The sequence below is a fragment of the Podarcis muralis genome, chromosome 14, assembly GCF_964188315.1.
Source record: "Podarcis muralis chromosome 14, rPodMur119.hap1.1, whole genome shotgun sequence".
NCBI classification, from domain to species: domain Eukaryota; kingdom Metazoa; phylum Chordata; class Lepidosauria; order Squamata; family Lacertidae; genus Podarcis; species Podarcis muralis.
Window position 1 is genome coordinate 9,560,636 of NC_135668.1, and position 18,764 is coordinate 9,579,399.

At 45.0% G+C, this 18,764-nt stretch overlaps 1 protein-coding gene across 2 annotated transcripts in view; it reads left to right on the forward strand.

The window, feature by feature from the left end:
• The window catches only part of TRIP4 (thyroid hormone receptor interactor 4), a 41,309-nt gene that overhangs the window by 16,032 nt on the left and 6,513 nt on the right, over positions 1–18,764 (forward strand). The window contains exons 10-12 of one of the 2 annotated variants that reach the window (XM_028705823.2): positions 2,429–2,553; positions 3,739–3,830; positions 18,369–18,471. In XM_028705823.2, coding sequence (XP_028561656.2) covers positions 2,429–2,553; positions 3,739–3,830; positions 18,369–18,471 — 320 coding nt within the window. Of the gene's footprint in view, positions 1–2,428; positions 2,554–3,738; positions 3,831–17,071; positions 17,177–18,368; positions 18,472–18,764 lie in introns of those variants that run through there. The other variant, XM_077918462.1, reaches the window with a different exon arrangement.

The following is an 18,764-nucleotide window of genomic DNA, read 5'->3' on the forward strand; positions in this document are numbered from 1 at the left end:
TGTTGTTGTTGTTATTTTAAACCACTTCTGATGTGATCAGATTGCTGCTTGGCTGTGGAGCAAGCTAAGTGCCATTGGGCAAGTCCCTGTTTCATGACCTAAGCTGCCTCACACAGTTGTGGAGCAGGTAACAAGGGCCAATCTATAGCATCTTGAGTTCCTCAAAGAAAAGGGGTGGTAGAAATTTGATCAATTAATATGGGGACTACCTCACTTCTTCCTTGCTGTATTTGACACCTGTGCTTTTGTCTCCATAGAGACTGCATGGCTCTTCCAAGCAGTCTTGGGCTTCAGCACCTCTTTTGCAAGCTGACTGTTGCTTAACTCACTCTCTCTGGCCCCCATCCCCACCATACTTTTAACACTCATGGTTCCCCCCGCAAGAATCCTAGGAACTGTAGTTTAAGCGTGCTGAGAATTATTGGGAAGCCCCTATTCCCCTCTCAGAGGTCTAATTCCCACACTTACTTGGGAGTAATAATAATAATAATAATAATTTATTATTTATACCCCGTCCATCTGGCTGGGTTTCCCCAGCCACTCTGGGCGGCTTCCAACAAAACACTAAAATACAATAACCTATAAAACATTAAAAGCTTCCCTAAACAGGGCTGCCTTTAGATGTCTTCTAAAAGTCTGGTAGTTATTTTTCTGTTTGACATCTGATGGGAGGGCGTTACACAGGGTGGGTGCCACTACCAAAAAGGCTCTCTGCCTGGTTCCCTGTAACTTGGCTTCTCGTAGTGAGGGAACCGCCAGAAGGCCCTCGGCGCTGGACCTCAGTGTCCGGGCAGAACGATGGAGGTGGAGACGCTCCTTCAGGTATACTGGACCAAGGCCGTTTAGGGCTTTAAAGGTCAGCACCAACATTTTTAATTGTGCTCAGAAACGTACTGGGAGCCAATGTAGGTCTTTCAAGACCGGTGTTATATGGTCTCGGTGGCTGCTCCCAGTCACCAGTCTAGCTGCCGCATTCTGAATTAGTTGTAGTTTCTGGGTCACCTTCAAAGGTAGCCCCACATAGAGCGCATTGCAGTAGTCCAAGTGAGAGATAACCAGAGCATACACCACTCTGGCGAGACAGTCCGTGGGCAGGTAGGGTCTCAGCCTGCGTACCAGATGGAGCTGGTAAACAGCTGCCCTGGACACAGAATTGACCTGTGCCTCCATGGACAGCTGTGAGTCCAGAATGACTCCCAGGTTGCGCACCCGGTCCTTCAGGGGCACAGTTACCCCATTCAGGACCAGGGAGTCCTCCACACCCGCCCGCCTCCTGTCCCCCAAGAACAGTACTTCTGTCTTGTCAGGATTCAACCTCAATCTGTTAGCCGCCATCCATCCTCCAACCGCCTCCAGACACTCACACAGGACCTTCACCGCCTTCACTGGTTCCCATTTAAAAGAGAGGTAGAGCTGGGTATGATCCGCATACTGATGAACACCTAGCCCAAACCCTCTGATGATCTCTCCCAGCAGCTGCATGTAGATGTTGAAAAGCATGGGGGAGAGGACAGAACCCTGAGGCACCCCACAAGTGAGGGCCCAGGGGTCTGAACACTCATCCCCCCCCCACCACTTTCTGGACACGGCCCAGGAGGAAGGAGCGGAACCACTGTATAACAGTGCCCCCAGCTCCCAGCCCCTCTAGATGGTCCAGAAGGAGGTTATGGTCGATGGTGTCAAAAGCCGCTGAGAGATCCAGCAGAACTAGGAAACAGCTCTCACCTTTGTCCCTAGCCTGCCGGAGATCATCGACCAGTGCTACCAAGGCAGTTTCAGTCCTATGATGAGGCCTGAATCCTGACTGGAAGGGATCCAAATGGCGTGTCTGGAGTTGTTCAGCAACCACTTGCTCAATCATTCAAGAGAATGATTGTTAAGCCACTCTAGAGAGGAGGGTGATCTTGTGCTCAAATTTTGCATGCGGGTTTCCCGCAGGAATTTGGGTGGCCACTGTAAGAACAGGATGCTGGACTTGAAAGGGCTAATGGCCTGACCCAGCTGGCTCTTCTTTTGTTCATATGTCATTGCCATCAGAATGGCGAGACTCCAGGATGAGTTCAGAGAACGTCAGCTGTTAAATAAAAGTAAAAAGTTTGTTTCTGGCAGTGTATTGTAGCTGGGGGAAAATGTGTCAGCAGTTTATGGATAAATGGGGAAATGTATAAACTTTGGTGCTTTGAAGATCATGATTCCTTAAGCCGGTCTCCTAATGCCTGAGGCCCTTTCATGGATTTTCAGCTTGCAACTTTAATTCTGTCACTAGCGCCGTCTTTTTGAAAGGACTGTCTGTGCCAAGGGTGCTTGCCTCCCCCAAAATACACAGCTTGGATACTAGAATGGCAATTCAGTGTTCCCTGAATCATGTGGGTGCCGAGGAAGGCATACCTCCTGGAGATTGAATCTGTTTCTGTTCTTCCCTCTCCAGGGTAGAAGGCAGGACTTGGTACACATCACACCGGGGTCGATTGTGGATAGCAGCTACAGCCAAAAGGCCATCCCCTCAGGAAATCTGTGAGCAGGAGGCTACCTACAAAATACTGCTTGGGAAAGGTGAGCCCCCCCTCCTCCCACCTCTTAAGACCTTTGGATTGCCTGCCCTGAGTCAGGGTGCTTTTCCTTGGAGGCCAGCTGGCTAAATGAAAATTAGTTTGTGGGCTTCAGAGTGACTACTGCTATACATGTTCTGATTATTTAAAAGGTAAAGGTACCCCTGCCCGTACGGGCCAGTCTTGACAGACTCTAGGGTTGTGTGCCCATCTCATTCAAGAGGCCGGGGGCCAGCGCTGTCCGGAGACACTTCCGGGTCACGTGGCCAGTGTGACATCGCTGCTCTGGCGAGCCAGAGCCGCACACGGAAACGCCGTTTACCTTCCCACTAGTAAGCGGTCCCTATTTATCTACTTGCACCCGGGAGTGCTTTTGAACTGCTAGGTTGGCAGGCGCTGGGACCGAGCAACGGGAGCGCACCCCGCCGCGGGGATTCGAACCGCCGACCTTTTGATCGGCAAGCCCTAGGCACTGAGGCTTTTACCCACAGCGCCACTCACGTCCCTGCCTCTGATTATTTATATAGTGCATATATGTGTACATAGATGAAAAGAATGAGAGGACAGGTTCCTGTCTCCTAAGGGGCTTACAGTGTGGAAACACAATTAGGGTATTGAAACAGGGCCATTTGCTATGCCAGCTGTGGATAACGAGGGATAAAGTTCAACAATGTCTGGGGACCCAAAGTTGAAGAAGTCTGCCATAGCTTTATTCTGCTGCCACTGGCTCTTTTCTCCTTTGCCTCACATTTTCCTTTTCTCATTCTCATTTTAAATACTGCAAGAACTCAAATTCTTCAGTCTGAATACAGCATTTGAATTGCATAAAATGTGTTCTAACCAATTAGAGAGTTAGAGTGCTTCTTGCCAGTGAACCTGGACCAAATGTAACATTTGACCTTAGATAATACCTGGGGCTGATCTTTGCACTGGCTGGAGGCATGTTAATGGAGCAGATTAGAAGGCCTTGCGAGACCGAGGTCCTCGTGGAGAAATGCTTTCCCCAGGATCAGAAGAGCTTCCCTAAGCAAACGTACTTTTGTCCAAACCATGAAATTAGCTGTATAAAAGAGTGTGGAGAGAGCTCACGCAAGGCACTCGAAGGCTAATCAAGACCATGTGGAGAATGGCAGGGCGCTGCATCACATGCCTGAGCTTGCCTAACAATTTTCTCTCCGGCTTGCCATAGATTTGGAATTTCCCAAAGATTATCCCTCTGGCTGCCTCCTTGGCTGTGTGGACTTGATTGACTGCTTGTCGCAAGAGCAATTTAAGGAGCAGGTGAGTGAGCACCAAAAAAAAAACCTGCTCGGTTTTGTGAGTGTTGAAGCTGGAGAACATGATTTGGCTGCCTTTGGCAAAAATGAAGGTCCTCCTTTCTCCTTCCTCTCCCCAGTAGGGTGGCAAAATTATGCTACTGCTATGATTTTCCTGAATGGAGGTTTCCAAAGGGGCTGTGAGTGTCCCCTTCAAGTTCTCCCTTCAAGTTCTGCTGCTTCAAGCATAGGACCCTGCCTTATCCTAAGTCAGGACTATTTATCCATGTAGCCTGCCCAGTGTTGTGTATTAGGTTTTCACTATCCAAGATTTCAGGCTGCAGTCTTTCCCATCATTTGCTGCTTGGTCATTTTAGGCCAGGGAATTGAGACTGGGGACCTTCTGCATGTGGTGTGTGTGCTCTGTGGTCTTCTCTCTAAAGCAGAGGTAGGCAACCTAAGGCCTGTGGGCCAGATGTGGCCCAATCGCCTTCTTAATCCGGTCCACGGATGCTCCAGGAATCAGCCTATTTTTACATGAGTAGAATGTGTGCTTTTATTTAAAATACATCTCTGGGTTATTTGTGGGGCATAGGAATTCGTTCATTATTTTTTTCAAAAAATGGTTTGGAAAAAAATGGGCTGGTTTGGAGAAAATGGCATCCCAGGCCAAACTGGCCCACAAGCCAGAACTTCCCCACACCTGGGTTAGGCAGTACTCACCTAGATGCAGCCATGATCTGACTCCGTATACAGAAGCTATCTATGTTCCTAATTTTCCCCAAGCAGCCTAATTTTTTTTTGGGGGGGGGGAGCTTTTAGTTGTTAGAGTCAGAGACCCTTACCTATCCACAACTGATCACCCAGTGATCTACCAGTAGATTCTGATCCATGGGTAGATAAACTAAGGCCCGGGGGCTGGATTTGGGCCAATCCCCTTCTAAATCCGGCCCACAGATCCGGAAATCAGCGTGTTTTTACAATAGTAGAATATGTCCTTTTATTTAAAATGCACCTCTGGGTTATTTGTGGGGCCTGCCTGGTGTTTTTACATGAATAGAATGTGTGCTTTTATTTAAAATGCATCTCTTGGCTATTTGTGGGTCATAGGAATTCGTTCATTATTTTTTTTCAAAATATAATCCTGCCCATCACATGGTCTGAGGGACGGTAGACTGGCCCATGGCTGAAAAAGGTTGCTGAGCCCTGCTCTAAGGCAACAACCTGTTCCTCTGGTAGAGTTGGGGAGGCACCAGCAGCTTGCTTTTCCAGAAACGTAAGAGAAATCACCATAAAACAAAGAGTATGAATTCAAATTTAAAGCAAGTCTTCTGCACACAGACCAGAGGCTTAATACCTCTCGGATAGATCTGTTCTTGAGCTTATGGTGGAAGCAGGGGGGGAGTGTCTGACTGTGGGGGGGGGTGCACTTCTCAACCTTGTGTGTGGCTTTGAGCGTCACTCTTCTCTCTCAGAGCCATGTCGGTTGTGACCTGTATTTGTTTAACCAAATCAGTCCTGAGTCAGGGAAATCCCTTTTTGAATAGGGCTCCTGGCAACCAGTTGGTTGGTTATTGATTTACAGAGGCAGCTGCAGGTAGACCAGCACACCTAGTAGATTCATAGCAGTCCGTTGGGAGGGAGGGAGATCTTTCTCTATCAGACAAAAGCAGCCGCCACTGCTTGTTTACCCATGTTTGGTAATGTTCTGCATAGAGGCAAAATCTTCTGTTTGTGAACTCAGACTACTCAGTAGTTAAAATGCATACCCACCCACACCCTGGTGTTTCATTCACAGTTTTTTCCAAGGGAGGCTCAGTAAGTGGCCTTTGTATCTGAGCTTCAAAGGAGCTCTCTTACTATCGTATTCCTGGCCTGTATTTAATAGGTTGTATGTATCTAGTAATGGGATATCTGGTTTTCTTTTGTTATGAGTTATATATTTTGTGTTTTTATGTTGTAGGCCGCCCTGTGATCTTTGAATGAAGGGTGGTATATCAATTTAATAAATAATAATAATTGTACCTTAACTTAGGCCCCTCCTGCAGTGTACATTCAAAGCACTGATGCCACTTTAAACAGGCGTGGCTTCTCTCAAAGTATATTGGGAACTCTTGGTTTTTTAAGGGTTCTGAGAGTTATTAGGAGACACCTTTTTCCCCTTCTAGAGCTACAGTTCCCAGAGTGCTTTAACAATTGATTTCTCTTCCCAGGGAAATCTGGGAAGCGCAGCTCTTCGAGGGGAATAGTGTTGCTCCATGATGGGAATTATAGTTTAAAACACCCAGAGGGCACCAGGTTATGGGAGGCTGGCACAAAGGTACAGTGGTACCTGTACCTTCCTGCCGGCAAGAAGATCAAGCTGACCATGATGATTCACCTGGAGAGATCCTCTAGAGTGGGAGAGCCTTCCACTGTCCATCACTGCTTCCATGAGTAGTGGTTTGGGATATGGCTGCATTGGGTTGAGCTCTGCAGAAAGGAGCACTGTCTTTAGAGTGGCTGAGCAGTGGTGTAGAACCACGCATGGCTTTGTCACAGTGGGGAAACCTTGTTCTGTTCCTGGACCTCACCTGTGGGCATGTGACGCAACCACTTTACTGACGTTAAGCAGATCTGGGTCTGGTCACTGCCTGAATGGAACGCCATGATTGAGTTTCCTGGTTGAAGGAAGGCAGCAGGATGTCAGTGTACTAAAGAAATGTGACACAAATTGTTGGCTGATAACACAAGTTGGATTCCTTCTGATGGAGCAAAACTTCTGAAGTCTTGCATTCTTCAAGCCAGGTTATCTGACTTTCAGGTTATCTGCTTCTAGGCAGCCAGCTCTTCAGCACTGACAGACCTACCTATTACAGGTGTATATAGAAAGCATGGGTGGGGACCCCAGCCCAGGCCATTAGCTGAGTTCAGCTTGCAGCTGGATTGCACCTTGTCCTTCTGGGTGCTCTTGTGCCAATTAGCTGTTCTGTGGGCAGCAGCTGAGAGGGGAAAGGGGCTTTGATATATGGCAAAGTGTGCACATTGCCATTCTTAGAATTTTTCTGTGGAAAATACAAAGTTGCTTTTGACTTTTATATGGTCAGGGCAAATAAATGGTGGTGGGGAGGATTTGTTGTTGTTATTTATTAAACACACTTTGTAAAATAAAGTCTATGGAGGAATGGAAGGTTTAAGAATTAAATATATGTTTCTGCTTCCATGGGAAATACCTATATGTTTTGTTTGTTTGTTTGTTTTTAAAAAATACTATGATTTTCAATTTTATACATTTCAACAATTTTCCTATCATTTTAACATTTCAAGACTTGACTTCCTTCCCCCTTTTTCTGCAGTTTCTTAAATTTATTTTAAATATTCTCTGCATATCCAAATTAATTTAATTTACTCATTTATTTGTCTGTTTTAAATATATACTCTTATGAAACTGCAGGTTATTACAATAATCCTGCCAATGTTCTTATCTGTTTACTGTTTGTAAATATTCCATAAACCATTTCCATTCTTTTATAAAAAGTTTGCTATCTTGATTTCTTTTTTTCTTTTTTTTTTGTATGCCATTTCTGCATATTCCATCAGTTTTTGTATCCATTCTTCTTTCATTGGGACTTCTTCTTTCCATTTTGGGGCAAGTAACATTCTTGCCACTGTAGTTGCATACATGAATAGATTTCTATACAGTTTGGGTAGTTCTGTCCCTATAATACCTATATGGTTAAGGGTATGAGATGGTGTATGGCTCTGGCCCACTCCTGGAATGTGTCCCCAATAGCTTTCCTCTGGGTAATGTGGTCCTCAGATGGCAGAAGACTCTCCACTCCTGATATAAAGCAAACCTTGATCTTAACCTGTGTGCCAAAGCATAGGGGAAGCTCTGTTGCTCTTAATGATGTGCCTTCTGCCTCTTTGCTCTCTTCTTGCCACCAGAGGGACACCCAATACTTTGCAGTTTATTTAGTCAGGAACGGGAGGACTGCTAGCCAAGCTCCTGGTCTCCTGCCAGTCGCTTCAGCTCCCTTCCCTTCCTTATCTTCCAAACAGTCTAGCCATCATGGAAGGACACCCAACCCTCAGGTGTTATAAGAATCCAGTCAAGCCCAGGGATCTGATTATTTGAGAAAATTCTCTTTATTTGAGAAAAGTGGGAGAGAGAGAGAGAGAGAGAGGAAAAGTAAGGAGGAAGGCAATGAGTGCGCAATAATAAAAAGGAAATAAAACATTACACCAGAGCATTGGTCTGGCTCTTGGCTAGCAAACTGGTGACTCTCCAGCTCTTGCTAGACTCCAAACAAATAAATCTCCCAGCAGTGGAGGAGGTGAATAGAATATAAGCCATTCCACATTGGAAGCCAGAAGACTGCTTTTGAAAATGAGAGGCAAATATATTAATATGCATCCGTTTTTTTAAAAAAGTGTCACAGCAGAGCTGCCCAGCATCTTCATCAGAGGTAGGAAACTGGTGCTTTTGAGCTGCTGCTGGACTCCGGTTCCCATCTGCTCCAAGCTACATGGTCCATAGTCAGGAATGATGGGTGGGGTAGTCTTAACATCATCTGTATGGCCATAGATTCTCTACTGCAGATCCTGATAACCAATAGTCAGTTGGTGTTAGAGAAACTGGATGCTAGTTCAGACTAGTTAGCTTTACTCTGCTTCTCAAACAAACGTAATCTTATGCTTGGGAAGAAGCCTATAAGGACTTGAGTCCAAATATAAATCTCCGCACCACACTGCCACATCCCTGACCATCAGCCATGCTGGTTGAGGTTGGTGAGAGTTGAAGTGTCACGGGTTTCCAGTTCCTGCTCAACACAGGTCAGTCCTGTGGATCAGTTTCTGATACATGCTGGCCTCCCTCCTCTTGTGCAACTGTTGGATGAAACAATGCAGAATGCCGGAAAACTCTAGCCTGAGAGAAATCATATTATGTGCTTCTTTCATTAAAAACGACATCATTACTTCCTGAAAAGGGAGCGGATTGCTTCCATAATTCCATTTCAGTAGCCAACATATATATTTTGAGAAAATGTCTCTTTCGCATCATTTATGTTTATTCAGTCACATCTCTATGCCTGTACTTACAGAGTTAAAATAGATAATACCGCTATATTTTTCTGTTGGTAAGCAATGCCATAAATAATACATGTCAGGGTGGCTAGATATGCTCAGTATCTGGTCTGGTTGCCTTTAATTAAAAGCATTTTGCCTGTTTTCAGAAAAAAAGTGTGCATAAATCACACCCTTTTCATTAATTACATATAGAAGACAGCTAGCAGCTATCCAAGAGGATACACAGCTTTCAAGCAATGAGGAGGCCATTTAGAACCGATGAACAAAATTGAAACTACCCGTTGCTATCCATGTACATTCCACACACTAAGGTTTTATTTTATTTTTAAACTAGATAGCTGTGTTAGGACAAAAATCCTAAAGTAATAGTAGGCAGCACCTTCATAATGCCCAACTGAAATATTAGGAAGAGAGCAAGCTTTCAGGGTCGACAGAACTCTTTGTCTAAGCAAAACAAGCAAAAAAATGGGGTCAGGTGGAATCAGTATGTTAGACTAGATGCAAAAAAGTGCCTAATTTGTTGGGTAAGTCTTAATTCCCCCTTTATTGAAAAGAGGGATGGATGATTGAGGGTGATGCCTGATAGCATAAATTCCAGAGCTGCAGCGTCTTGCCCAGCATTTAAATGTGAAATATCAACTCACTGAAAAAGTCCCATTGATGTGATCGCTCATTTGGTAGAGCATGAGACTCATAAGTGTTCAAAGTGTTGGTGCTGACCTTTAAAGCCCTAAACGGCTTCGGTCCAGTATACCTGAAGGAGCGTCTCCACCCCCATCGTTCTGCCCAGATGCTGAGGTCCAGCGCCGAGGGCCTTCTGGCGGTTCCCTCATTGCGAGAAGCAAAGCTACAGGGAACCAGGCAGAGGGCCTTCTCAGTAGTGGCACCCGCCCTGTGGAACGCCCTCCCACCAGATGTCAAAGCGATAAACAAATACCTGACATTCAGAAGACATCTTAAGGCAGCCCTGTTCAGGGAAGTTTTTAACGTGTGATATTTTACTGTATTTGTGGTTTTTATGGAAGCCGCCCAGAGTGGCTGGGGAGGCCCAGCCAGATGGGTGGGGTATAAATAATAAAATATTATTATTATTATTATTATTATTATTATTATTATTATTATTATTATTATTATTATTATTATTATCTCATGGTCTTGGGTTCGAGAGCCCTGTTGGTTGAACTAGGTGACTCTCGTGGTCCCTTCCAGCTTTGCAATTCTATGAATTCTTGTCACTGCTGCTGCTACTTTCCTTTTGTGAACCTTTTCAATGTTGTTGTTGTTATTTATTGCTTGTGTTTGTAAACTGCCTTGGAAAATATTTCCTTCTCAATGATAAGCTATAAAAAAAGATAAAAGTCTGGGTTGTTCCAGCTGTGTCCAACTTATGCAAGGATATACGTATGTCGCACAGACCTGGAACTGTTTGCCAAGCCTTTTGTTGAGAGAGGGGCATGGGCTGTCTCGCCTGCGCCCCCAAGATGCCTCCTTTGCTCCTACTCCCGACTTGATCATGCTTGCAACTGATTTCCTGCTCAGGGTGGGCAGTGTGAAGAGTGACAAGGAGCTTGCATAAGTGCGAGATGAAAGGGAAATGAAGCAGCCTGGCTAAGATGTGTCCATCTCCTCTTCAAAGCAGCCAAACCACTTGCCAGCATGTTTCTGTTATCTGCAAGCAGCAGATAGAAGCTCTCAACAGCCTCCAGGGAAGATGTTGCTTGCATTCAGCAGCACAGTAGGGCTGTGGTTTGTAACCTCAGCAGTTGAGGCAGTTAGTGTGTGTGTGTCCCCCCCCCCCCTTCTTAGCAAAGCCATTTTGATTACCAAATCCATGACTATTAGTGGCAGTGGTTTTGCACAGTTCCTTTCTCACCTGTCTCAGCTTGACCTAGCAGACTTTCACACCACAGGCTGTGTGGCTTTTAAAAATCTCACCCCACGGCTTTAAAGGAATGCATTGGAGCTATTGCCTTATTTGTTTGTTTGTTTTTATATCCCACCTTGGTTGTCTCTTCCTTTCTATTTTATCTGAGTTTAGGTCAGGAGATCTGCTTTGTTTGTTTTAATTCACTGTGCCTGTATCCCACCTGGTCTCCAAGGAGCTCAAGATAGGGTACATGGTTTGTATGCTTTGTGTCACACAAAACACCCAGCCGAAGAAAAAGCACAGTAACGCTGCATTCCTCTCTAGCACATGTGACCTTTTCTAGTCCTCTGGAGAATTCACAGTATAATGTTTTATTATTGTGCTTGGAAGGGTGTCATCTGCATGATCCTATTCATCCTTACATCTGTGTAAGATGTAGATCAGTGTTTTTGCAGGTGCGTAGGATGGCAGCCTGGGACGCGGGTGGCGCTGTGGGTTAAACCACAGAGCCTAGGACTTGCCGATCAGAAGGTCGGCGGTTCGAATCCCTGCGACGGGGTGAGCTCCCATTGCTCGGTCCCTGCTCCTGCCAACCTAGCAGTTCGAAAGCACGTCAAAGTGCAAGTAGATATATAGGTACTGCTCTGGCGGGAAGGTAAACAGCGTTTTTGTGCGCTGCTCTGGTTTGCCAGAAGCGGCTTAGTCATGCTGGCCACATGACCCGGAAGCTGTACGTCGGCTCCCTTGGCCAGTAAAGCGAGATGAGCGCTGCAACCCCAGAGTCTGCCACGACTGGACCTAATGGTCAGGGGTCCCTTTACCTTTACCTTAAGATGGCATCCTGGTGGTGAATCTGCAGCTGAGATTTTGAATCAGGGCAAAACAAAAAAATTGATAGCTATATCTGAGATAGAGGGTCTTGTTATATGAAGCCTTCTAGATGTAGTGGTGGGCTGCAGTTCCCTTCATCCCTGAGTTTTGGCCATGCAAATGGAGTCCAGTGACATCTGGAAGGCTACAGATTCCCCTGCCCTGCTTTACTGAATCTGTGAATCTGCACAAGCAGCTGGTTGTACCCACTGCAACATTACTTCACTTTGTGTTGGAGAAATTGGATGTTGGTTCAAGCCAGCTGGCTTTGCCCTGCTTCTCAAAGTGTAGTCTTATGCTTGGGAAGGCTGAAACAATTTGAGTCTCTATTTAGATATCTACACCAAGAGCAAAACATTTGTGGCCTCCAAATCTTGCTGGACTACAGCTCCCATCGTCCTTGACCATTGGGTATGTTGTCATTATCTGATGGGAGTTGTAGTCCAGCAACATCTGAAGGGCCCCAAGTTCCCTGTCCCTGATGTAAAGGCTATTGCCACATCTTGTGGCAGTAAATTGCATAATAGAAATTATTGATTGATTGATTGATTGATTGATTGATTGATTGATTGAAGGAAGTTAGCGTCTTTTGGAGAGGAAGAAAATGGAGAGTTGGGTTAGAGTGTTGTGCCCCATGGTATGTTGGATCTATGCAACAACTGGTTACTCTCCACTGTGGCATCCACTCCCAGCACACAGCAGAGATGCCCAAGTGCTGAAATATACCAATTCAGCTGGTATCTGCTTGCAAAAGTGTGCATGCCAGCAGTTTAATGGCAGGCATTCCAGGAAAGGAAGAGTTGAATGGCTCCATCTAGCTGGAAACTGTCCCATGCTTTTGGGAGGATGGGGGAGACCTCTTGCCAGGGACAGTCGAAGAGAAGCAAATTGAATGGCCTAGTATCTAAGCTTCCTCACTGTTTGGCGATCAGAGAGGTATGTGGATTCCCCATGTTAAAAGCAAAGCCAGCTTAGGTGTCATCATGACACCTTTGGAGATTAACAGATTTATTGTGGCAGAAGCTTTCCCAGACCGGAGCCCACTTCATCCGATGCCATCTGCAAAAACCCGTTTCCCGGCTGCAGGCATGAGTTTTAATGCACGCTTACAGCTGCTCATTGCACAGCTGGAGTGCCAGCACTGGGGAAAGCACACATTTCTGACCCAGATAGTTGCCAAGATAAGCTTTAGCAAAGTGAAGGCACTGGTAAAGAAGAAGGGCTTCGAGTGGCTGTGCGGAGAGCTCTTTGCTTTCCCCCACAGCTCTGAGTGCAATCTGCCTGCCCTCCTCTGCCTTCCATTGCACTTTGGCATTAGGAGAGAGCACTTCACGCTGACATAATTATATACATTGAGTAGTAGTATGCTTCTCGAAGATGGCTTTTTGGCTACTGATTTTTTTAGCAAGCAGTAAACCAAGGTCAGGTTTCTGGCTGAAGCAGGGCTGCGTGCATGTTGCACATCTCGCAAGCATGGGTTTGGATATTGGGCACCAAATTCTGTGTCCTGAATAACAAAACCTCGATTTATTTCTCTCTCTTTTTAAATAAAAAACCCCCACAAGCTCTAGCCCTTAAGGCTGTGGCGGTGGACTTTAAAATGTGTAAGCAGTATCTGATTAAGGTACAGTGGTACCTCGGGTTAAGTACTTAATTCGTTCCAGAGGTCTGTTCTTAACCTGAAACTGTTCTTAACCTGAAGCACCACTTTAGCTAATGGAGCCTCCCGCTGCCGCCGTGCTGCTGGAGCACAATTTCTGTTCTCATCCTGAAGCAAAGTTCTTAACCCGGGGTAATATTTCTGGGTTAGCGGAGTCTGTAACCTGAAGCGTGTGTAACCTGAGGTACCACTGTACTGATTAATATAGCAGGAGATGCCTTGGGAAATGCCCACTTCTTGGTCACGGCCCTACAACAATCTATAGGGCATTGTGCTTCTAACAGGGTTTCCCCAATGACCTCAGCGATTGAACTGTTCTGCATAAGGGGCAGTGATCTTTCATGTCATCTGGTTCTTAGTTGTTCAGGGCTTTGTCAGTAATTGGAATGTAAACGTGGCCCAGTAGTTTATCAGCAGACGGCACCCTTCCCTTGGGACAGGTGTAATGTGTGCACATCCAGATGCACCACTCAACATGCAGGCTGCAGGGTTCTGCAGCAGTGGTAGCTTCTGGATCCGTCTCAAGTGAAGCCACTTGTGAGGTTACCTATCTTGAGGCAGCCTTCTCCAGCAATAACAATGATCAGGCATGATGGGAGTTGTAGTCCAACAGCATCTGGAAGGCACCAAGTTGGGGGAAGGTTGATTTATTGAATTTATATACTGCCCTATACCCGGAGGTCTCAGGGCGGTTCACAGAACAAAATCAAAATATAAAACCACAAAATATATAATCAAAATAAAACAACCCAATAACCCCCCCAACCCCATTTTTTTAATAAAAAAAGATATTTATTAGAATTTTACAAAATGAAAAAAGAAAAAGAAAAATACAAAGTAAAAATAGATAAAAAACAATTCCATCTTTCCATCACTTTCTTTCATTTGCTTATTTCCCGGACCTCCTCACACCTCCCTTTTTGTATTCCAGTTCAATTTGTTAGTTCAGCAAATCCTTCCCCTCTTTGTTTATCCTACTCTTTAATCTTAAAATAATATGTAACATTGAATTTTTGACTGTTAATAGCCCATTTTTTTCATACTCCTTATAGCGTTATAGCTAAAAACCACATAACTTTCCATCCAACATCATTTTAACATTCATTAATTTTACAATATTTCTGTAGATAGTCTTTAAATTTCTTCCAGTCTTCTTCCACCGACTCTTCTCCCTGGTCTTGGATTCTGCCGGTCATTTCTGCCAGTTCCATGTAGTCCATCACCTTCATCTGCCATTCTTCCAGAGTGGGTAGATCTTGTGTCTTCCAGTACTTTGCAATAAGTATTCTTGCTGCTTTTAAAAGGGCATAGGATGTCAATCAGATCAACTAAAGGCTTGGTTAAAAAGGAACATTTTTGCCTGGCGCCTAAAGGTGTATAATGAAGACGCCAGGCGAACTTCTCCAGGGAGAGAGCGTTGCACAAACGGGGAGCCACTGCAGAGAAGGCCCCGTTCTTGTGTTGCCACCCTCCGGACCTCTCATGGAGGAGGCACATGAAGAAGGGCCTCAGAAGATGATCTCAGGGTCAGGGTAGGTTCATATGGAAAGAGGCAGTCCTTGAGGTATTGTTGTCCATTGCCCCATCTTTCCCTGTATCATCTCCTCTGGCTAGCAGCTGTTCTACAGGGTACAGTGGTACCTTGGGTTAAGAACTTAATTCGTTCTGGAGGTCTGTTCTTAACCTGAAACTGTTCTTAACCTGAAGCACCACTTTAGTTAATGGGGCCTCCTGCTGCCGCTGTGCCGCCGATGCACGATTTCTGTTCTCATCCTGAAGCAAAGTTCTTAACCGGAGGTACTATTTCTGGGTTAGCAGAGTCTGTAACCTGAAGCGTATGTAACCCGAGGTACCACTGTATTAGCCTTAGGTTTCCCCTAGTCCTGCTACCTAAGATCTTTTTAACTGGAGCTGTCTCAGGTCTTCCTCAGGAGTTTGTGGACTGTCCTTCCTTGGAGGTTTTTAAGCAGAGGTTGGATGGCCATCTGTCATGGATGCTTTTGCTGAGATTCCTGCATTGCAGGGGGTTGGACTAGATGACCCTCGGGTCCCTTCCAACACCATAGTTCTGTGATTTTATGATTTTGGGAATTGAACTCAGGATCTTCTGTATGCAAAGCATATGCTCCTTTCCCCATTGGATTTTCCCCATTGGATTTTCAGAGAGTAAGACACGGGTGTCCTATATCGTTTACCATGCCCACTTCTGGCTCGACGAAGTAGCAGAAATTATGCAAAAGCAGCGTATGTATGCCGCTGCATTATTTTTTTCATAAATCACACAAACTCAACAAAGTGTGCAGCTCCTTTATATATGTTCAGGTTTATTGTGGCAGAAGCTTTTATAAGACTAGAGCCTTCTCATCAGACACAGGTGTATACACATAATACACAGATATGGAGAAAATGAGGGCGCAGGTGGCGCTGTGGGTTAAATCACAGAGCCTAGGATTTGCTGATCAGAAGGTCGGCGGTTCGAATCCTCGCAGCGGGGTGAGCTCCCGTTGCTCGGTCCCTGCTCCTACCAACCTAGCAGTTTGAAAGCACGCCAGTGCAAGTAGATAAATAGGTACTGCTCCGGCGGGAAGGTAAACAGCATTTCCATGCACTGCTCTGGTTTGCCAGAAGCGGCTTAGTCATGCTGGCCACATGACCCGGAAGCCAATAAAGCGAGATGAGCGCCGCAACCCCTGAGTCGTCCACGACTGGACCTAATGGTCAGGGGTCCCTTTACCTTTATGGAGAAAATCGGGGGGGGGGGGGGGAGACGACCAGTGAGGCTCAAACACCATGAAATGCAAGATGTACAGTCTGGGCTAAGGACTCTGGACATCTCTGTGCAACACTCAAGTGCATTTGAGATAAGCATAATGATTGTATAGAGAGGCAGCCCTTGGTAATAACACAAACTTCCTAGCTTTGCTGTTCTCATTTAATACCTGCTTATTTGCTGTGCAAAGTATGCACAGCTGTTGATAACTTGTTAACCCATTCAGTGATCCTGCCGAAACCCCAATCGTCCTTTTTTTCTGGGTTATTGCTTTTGATGCCCGGTGAATAGCTTTTTCTTTTCTCTGGCTTCTCAGTCATAAATATTCTTAGATCTATTGCACCAGTGCCACTCTGCCCCTGGTTTTGTCCTGAATTTTTGGATTTATTCTTAACGCTGTACTTTATACTTCTAATTTTTTACTTGTAAATTGCCCAGAGAATTTTTTTTTGCTGTTGAGAAGTGTAGGAATGTTAGAAATAAATAAAACCACCCAGCCCTTCTGTTAAGTACTTGTGGGGGGGGGGTCTTGGTATCAGTGGCGTAGCGTGGGGGTGCAGGGGGTGCCGGCCGCACCGGGCGCAACATTTGGGGGTTAGGGTTAGGGTGCGCAAATCCACGGGTTAGGGAGCGCAAATTACTTGCCTTGCCCCGGGTGCTGACAACCCATGCTACGCCACTGCTTGGTATGCTAGAAAACATTTCTGGGCTGGCTGTTGGACATCCTTTAATTCAAGGATGGGAAACTTGGAACCCACCGGCTTCAACCAGCATAGCCAGTCATCAGGGATGATGGGGGAGTTGTAATGCCCATCGCCATTTCAGTGGTCTGCACGTACTGAGCAAGTGCTCAACCACTGAAATTGGACCTCTTTGTTGCCTTTAGCCAGCCAGCGCCTTTTCTCTTGGGCATTTTTGTCAGTCAGTCCTCATCACTCGGTCCCTGGTGATTCTCTGCGTTCATCTTTATTTAGCAGGTTTGATTTGATCTAGCTCGCACATCAGTGTCCTTTGCTGTTTAGTCCTCAGGCCGACTCTGCTCATCGTACTGTGGGAAAGGCCAGTTGTGAGGTCTGTTTAAGAGTCCATCCCTTTCTGGTCTCCCCTTGTGAGAAGTGAAAGTCAGATTTCTGAAAGCGTTACGTTCTGTACTGAGCGTGCCATTCCACCTCCCCCTTGGAGATCTGAAAGTAGCTTGCAGGGGATGTTTGCTCTGCTAATATTTCACGTGGCTGCATTTTACAGCGCAGTTGCTGAAAGACACTGTTCCTGGCAACCCTTCGATAACTGTTTTTAGATTATTATTTTTCTGGTAATTTTTAAATTATTGACGTGTTGGCCACCCCAGACTCCTTGAAGGGCAGGATGTCAAATAAATAAATAAATAAATAAATAAATAAATAAATAAATAAATAAATAAGAAAGTAAGTAAATACTCTGAAGTTAAGTCCCTTTCAGCTCAATAAGGCTCACTCCTAGGAAAGTGTGACTAGGATCATGGCCATAAATAGGGCATTCTGAAGGGCTGGCTTCTGCCACATCAAACTGCCCAGTCAAACAGAGCCATGCCTTCGTGTCACAGAATTGTAGCCAAAAATTTTAGGATGAGAGAGTCCTAAGGGCATGTGAGAGTGAAGCTGGAAATGCAGAATAGCCAGGTAGGCTAAGGTGGTTATTTAACTGTATTAAAATTCACAGCGTCTGACTTTATAAAATTTTAAAATAAATGCCTAGCCCTCAGTGACCATCCTAATTCCTTTTGTGCTCATTCTATGATTCTGTGATTCTGTGTCACTGACTAGAACGCCGATAGGATTCCTACTGAGCAATTAGATGGAATTCCACCTGCAGGCTTTTTTTCTGGTATCTTTGCATAAAATGGCTGGAGACTGCTGCTACTAAGACTTACGTTTTTTTCTTTGCTTTTGCTATTGAATGAAAGCTAACAAACCTAAGGAAAATTTAGGTTAGGGGCATGGAATCTCCCTGAGGGGGTCATGTCCCCTTGTAGCAGCAGCCCTGTTATGTAAGATCTTTTAAAAGCTCTATTTCCAGGCACATAGTGCCTGTCTTAAGAAGTAGCTGCTTGAATTTGTCTGTATGCAGCGCAGGTCCGCTTACACCTGGGCTATTCTCTGAATAAACCTCAAGAGCTCTTAGGGCCAACGAGCTGTTCCCTGCAATTAAATTCTAAATTGCTCTATGCTGCTTCAAGCATATTTTTGCTGATCTGGGTAACTTTTAGACATTCAATTCTCTCTCTTTCTCTCTCTCGTAATTCATTGCGGTGTTGCTAACCCATTTTGTGTGTTTTGTTCTTTTCTAGTATCCACAGATGAGCCAGGAGTCAGCTTCTCCGTTTGTTTTCATCTGTTCTAATGCCCAGGAGATGATTTTGAAGTTTCCCATCAAAGGCAAACACAAAATCTGTAAGCCCTACTTCCCTATTCCACGTTGCAGGGCATTTGGGGGTGGGTGGGCTGGTTAATGCCCTTCTGATGGTTCCCTTCTTTCAGGCTTTCCTGGCAGCAAATTATTGCATAAGGAGTGGTCGTCAGTAACATATATTTATATTTATATTTATATTATTTATATTATTTATATTTATATTATTTATATTTATATTTATATTATTTATATTTATATTTATATTTATATTTATATTTATATTTATATTTATATTTATATCCTGCCCACTCTGGGCAGCTGGGTTTTAGCTGAC